At 45.6% G+C, this 5212-nt stretch overlaps 1 protein-coding gene across 1 annotated transcript; it reads right to left on the bottom strand.

The window, feature by feature from the left end:
• Positions 1–739: 739 nt before the first annotated feature.
• Positions 740–2652, bottom strand: RPL37 (ribosomal protein L37; the record flags this gene model as incomplete). The annotated part of the gene is made up of 3 exons (XM_062627760.1): positions 740–851; positions 2163–2247; positions 2505–2652. Coding segments are annotated over 3 exons (303 nt in total), but the record flags the coding sequence as incomplete, so codon positions are not given.
• Between the last annotated feature and the right edge of the window lie 2560 nt (positions 2653–5212).

The raw sequence follows: 5212 nt of genomic DNA, 5'->3' as shown, positions 1-5212 counted from the left end.
AGCATTCAAAAATGCAATAAAGTACTGCCAGGTGCACTCCAATTTCACACCTGGCTGCAAGTTGCATGAGGCATCAGTCCATCAGTCTGGAAATCCCCCAGGGGACTTGCTTCTGGATCATGCTACCTACCTTTTACTGTCTACACCCAGCATAGTTAACACAGATCACTTTGTGCATCAGCTTATCTCACTGACCTCCCCAGACCATCTTGGCACCTTCTGTCCAAACTACAGCAGATCTTCAACCCCTTTGTGTTGGGCAGTATGTGTGCTCCAGACTTGGGAGCTTCTTTTTGCCCGACTCAATGACCCACTGAACAGTACTTTCGCAGGCCTTCCAGCCCCATGCTGTGAAAAAAAGGCCAAGACTGGAAGTGCCTCATTAACTACTGCCTCCTACAACAGCAGGCAGTCATTATTCAAGTTAGTCTCTTCAAGATAAAATTCTGACTCTCCATGCCAGAGCACAATGAAACTTGTGAAGCAAGCAAGGCAACTCCATGGGGCCAATACTCCATTTCTCTCCCAGCTGAGTTCTTTTGAGTAACACATACAAGCCTTTTTTAATTTCAGCACAGAGATAACAGTTCTTTTCAAGACAGAGGTACTATCAAATGAGAAGTGAAAAGACTGTTTTTAGTAAATCACTTCAATGCATATCATCAAGAAACACCGTGCGTAAATAAATGCATTTTCAGGAATCCTACATTTCACTAAGTAAAACATAGGTGGTGACAGATTTTCTGTATAAGACCATTTATTTTAACAAACAGATGAGTCTTTATGATGAACTGGAGGCCGCAACAGCTGCTCTCTTGGGCTTCGGGGTGGTTCCCTCACGGAATCCATTCCTACAAACAGAAATATGGTTACATTTTGAAAGGATAATTCCCGCTCCAAGTTATTTTCTTACAAGCAATATTTTGTATCAAGTTCACCAGCTTTTTTCAGGGATGCACTGAAATCACTGTGGAATTCCTATGTTCACTTTTAGTAAGAAACACCTTATTAATAAGTGTTTGGAATAAGCAATATATTATTCACTCCTTTCTGCTGAGGTAAACCTGAGTTCTTCAAATAGCAAGATTTCAGTAACTGAGTGAATACTGCAAGACTGCATCAGATACAGCACACCTGCTGAAAGCACACCTCACTTCATGCTCCTACTAAGCAATTCAACAAAATATTTCATGTTTGTGAAGTACAAGCAAACTTCTTACTGGAATACTCTATTTCTGCAACCAGACATTAGGACAGACATGACAAAAAGAAGCCTCAGCCCTAAGCTCTGTTTTGGATTTGACATTTCTATGTCACCAATGCCAGTGGAATGCAGGCTACAGCTGTACACTGCAACGTGCTTTCCGGCTGCTGCTGTGCAAGTCTAGGCTCACCAGCACAGACGAAATGATCTCCCAACTACACTCATGTCTCGGGCTTAAGAGGACTCCTACTTTTCCCTCCTAAAGCCAATCAACATTTTCACAACGAGACTCTTGAACTGGTATTTTTCACTCAGCTTTCTAAAGTATTAGGCCAGAAGCTATAGGCCTCAGTTTTAGAACATGGAGGTCATACAAAAGAATTTCTCAGCGAGTTTAACAGTACAGTATCTATCTCTACCACTACCTCAAAAGTACAACTCAAAGCTTTGTAACAAGTTTCAGAAACCTGTAAATCAGAGCCTGATACTTTACTTCCTTGCTAACCTGAAATAAGAGAGTAACTACTGAAGTTATTTCAGTCCTGAACTTTTTTTGTGGGCAAAAGAGAACTGGAATGCATTTCTGACTTGTGTTTTAGGAAACCTCCACACTTCAGTGTAACCAGCATACTGTCTCACAAACAGAGGTAATACTACATAAAATATGTATGTTAAAATGTGGTAATTTAAAAACAATAATCTGTGTTCTGTAGTATCTACACTTAATAAAAACGTAAGAGCTTATTATACACTGTATGCCTTAACAGGGATTGAGTATTTTATCCTTAAAGGAATATGGAGTCAATTATATAAAGCATCATTTATTTCATGATATATTAAAGAATATATGATATCAAATATGCTAGGTAAATAAAAAAACTTTTATTGATGAGTTTTATCATTAAGTGGTATTTATGCAGGATTTCACACCATGCCAGGCTGTAATAAAACATTATACCTGAACCGACGGTAGACCTTCTTCAGGTGCCTCATGCGACCAGTACCAGTGGTGTTGCGTCTTTTAGCCTTTGCACTCCAGTTATCTAAAACATACAAGCTACTGTCACTCTTTTGCATCAATTCATTAAGTTGCACATTACATTTGTATAACACAATTATCCTTATCTGTCAGAAAAAAAAGAGTAACTATAAAGTCGATTTCTGTGCAGTAATACTGCACATTAGCTAAAATATAGGTAATCAGAATTAGTTTAATAAACTCCAAACCCTGCAGGATGATACAGTATTCCTCCTTGATCAGAGACTACTGAAGAAGCCAAGTAAAAGCGTTGTTACTTACACTTTCTCTTACGCTTAGCAGGGTAACCACATTTTCCACAGGTAGATTTCTGCAGATGGTATGCCTTAGACCCACATCGGCGACACAAGGTGTGAGTCTTATTTCGCCGCTTACCGAATGACGATGTACCCTTCGTCTGGAAAGCATTTCAAGACACAGCATGTTGGGAATACCACCAGCAGTTACAGATCATGCATCTAGACAAGCAAGCTCTTCTAAAGACCAGAGCCCAATAATCACATCAGCAGCACACTGAACTCTGAAGCACCAGCTCAGTTTCGCCTAGAGGTTGCCTCCCATTTCTAGAGATCACTTCCTTATGCCTCCCGCCGCCATTCATTATGGCCTCCCCTCTGCCGCCCATATTCTGAAGTAACACTGAGTTGTCATCCCCAGCTGCCTTCCTGGCACCCCCAAGCTCATCACTAATGAACAATAAGCTGCTTTTTGCTTGAAGAACTACGATTTGCCTCCCGCAGACCCGCCGCACACTCACAAGGTCTGCCCACAGAACCTCCTCTTGCTGTGGTACCGCGCAGCAGGCACCCCCAGACTCCGCAGGAGACCACAGCGGCGCCCGGGCGGCTGCAGGGCCCCGCCACGGCCCTCCCACCCGAATGCGCCGCCCCGCGCCCCAGAAGCAGTGGCAGCGCGGTCCGCCGCTGGGCTCTCACGTCCCGGCTCCGCCAAACCTGCCCCTCCTCAACGCCCCGCCGCCAAACGCGGCCTCAGCAAAGCGTAAGGACGCCCCGAACATCACAGAACTCCCGCAGCCCCGCGAGGCCCCACACGAAGGCGATGGCGGCGGATACTCGGCGCCCGCGCCCCAACACTCACCATCTTGCCGCGCCACCAGCACCAAAGAGACCAAGCGCCCCCTCGCTTCCGCTAAAGCCCTATTACTGCTTCCGGAGGCGGGACAGTTGCGCGCGGCTGTGCCAGTGCTACTGCGGCTTGGCTGTGGGCGGGCTTCGTCTTCCCCCTGCCCGCTCCGCCCTGACTTGGCCTGGTGGCAGGGGCTGATCCTCATCACCGTTCCTGAAGGCCCTAGTGTCGCAGTGAGACCTGGGCGGTCCAGGCAAGAAAGCTCGGTTGCGGTGTGCCGAAGCCGTGGGCCTCGTAGTAGTAGCTGGGAGGTGTCTGTGAATATATATCTGCCTGGTAAAGAGAAGGTCAAATACACCCAAGCTGCCATACCGGCACATCATTTTTAAGTAATGCTGCTGCTCTGCACCTGGTGCCGATCAGACGTGCCTGGTGCTCTGCTTTATTCTGCAGAGTACTGGCCCTGCTTACACCTTCAGAGAAAATAATTTTAGTAAATGAAATTCAGGGGCAGAGCGTTTTTGGCTCTAATAATACACGTTTTCAAAGTAAGCTGTCTCAAATCAGCAGGGATCAGAGGGCTGCAGTACCTCTCCTATGAGGGAAAGCTGATAGAGCTGGGTCTGTTCAGCCTGGAGAAGAGAAGGCTCAGGAGACACCTTTTTTGTGGCATTTCAGTTCTTAGAAGAGGCCTATGAGGAAGATGTGTTATAAAAATCTAGCTGATCTGTTTTAATTGATTTTTATTATAATTAGTATCAAGAGACAATAAGCAGCTCCAGGTATGCCGGGGAGTCTCTGCTCTGCCCAAGACTCACACCGGGAACTTCTGGGGATAGTCTCATACTTTTTGGTTTCCCGGGCTTCTTGGGTTCCAGCCAATCCTGTTGTCTTCTTTTCCTGGGCTTCTTGGGTTCCAGCCAGTCCTGTTGTCTTCCTTGGCTTCTTCAGCCAATCCTGTTGTCTTCTTTTCCCAGGCTTCTCCACGTGTTGTTGGGGTCTTGTCTCTGGGTGAACAAATATTATGCCTATCACAAATCTGACTGCCCTCTTAGCCCCCATAAATTCCTCTCCTTATGTGTTTATTTGTTCAGCGTACAGATTTCACAACGTTCTGTAACAGGACATATCGCTAAGTTACCTACCCCCCCCCCCCCCCCTTTCCTAAGAACATTCAGGCAATTTAAACAGTGAACAAAACATTTCTTTGCACAATATTGCGGTTGACCCAGGGGAATTATTCCCTTGTTTCTTCTTCCTCCTCACTGTGGTATTGACAGGGACACTTATCATACCCTTTGCACATAGCACAATGATCACAAGGTATTCTATCTCCACACAAAGTGTGCAATGATCACTAGGACCCCTGAGTTGCTGACATGAATCACTCTGATATAACTCACAGATGCGAGGCTTTTTAGCAGAGCCTGTTACATTAGTATGAGGGATAATGGTTTTAAACTAAAAAGAGGAGAGATTCAAGCATGATATGAAGAAAAAATTCCTTATATTGAGGGTGGCGCAATACTGGCACAGGTTGCCCGGGAGGTGGTGAATGCACCATCCCTGGAGACACTCCAGGCCAGGCTGGATGTGTTTCTGGGCAACCAGATGTAGTTGAAGATGTTCCTGCTCATTGCAGGGGGGTTGGACCAGATGGTCTTTGAAGATCCTTTCAACCCAAACTGTTCTGTGATTCTACAAAAATAGGCAGTCTTCCTGCACTCTCTGCTTGTCCATGTCCCCCCAGGCTCCCCATGTGTACTGCAGTCTGCCTGCAGTCGAAAGCATCACAGTAATGAAAAGTCTGGATCTATTCAGATTCACCTGTCTCCTGTCACATGCCAGTCTATTGTGCACCATCAGCAGACTGACAATCTAGA

This window comes from Pezoporus occidentalis, unplaced genomic scaffold, assembly GCF_034315485.1.
Source record: "Pezoporus occidentalis ecotype Australia unplaced genomic scaffold, CSIRO_AGI_Poc_V1 ctg306, whole genome shotgun sequence".
Taxonomy (NCBI): Eukaryota; Metazoa; Chordata; class Aves; order Psittaciformes; family Psittacidae; genus Pezoporus; species Pezoporus occidentalis.
The sequence above is the reverse complement of the archived record's forward strand: the minus strand, read 5'-3'. Positions and strand labels throughout refer to the sequence as shown.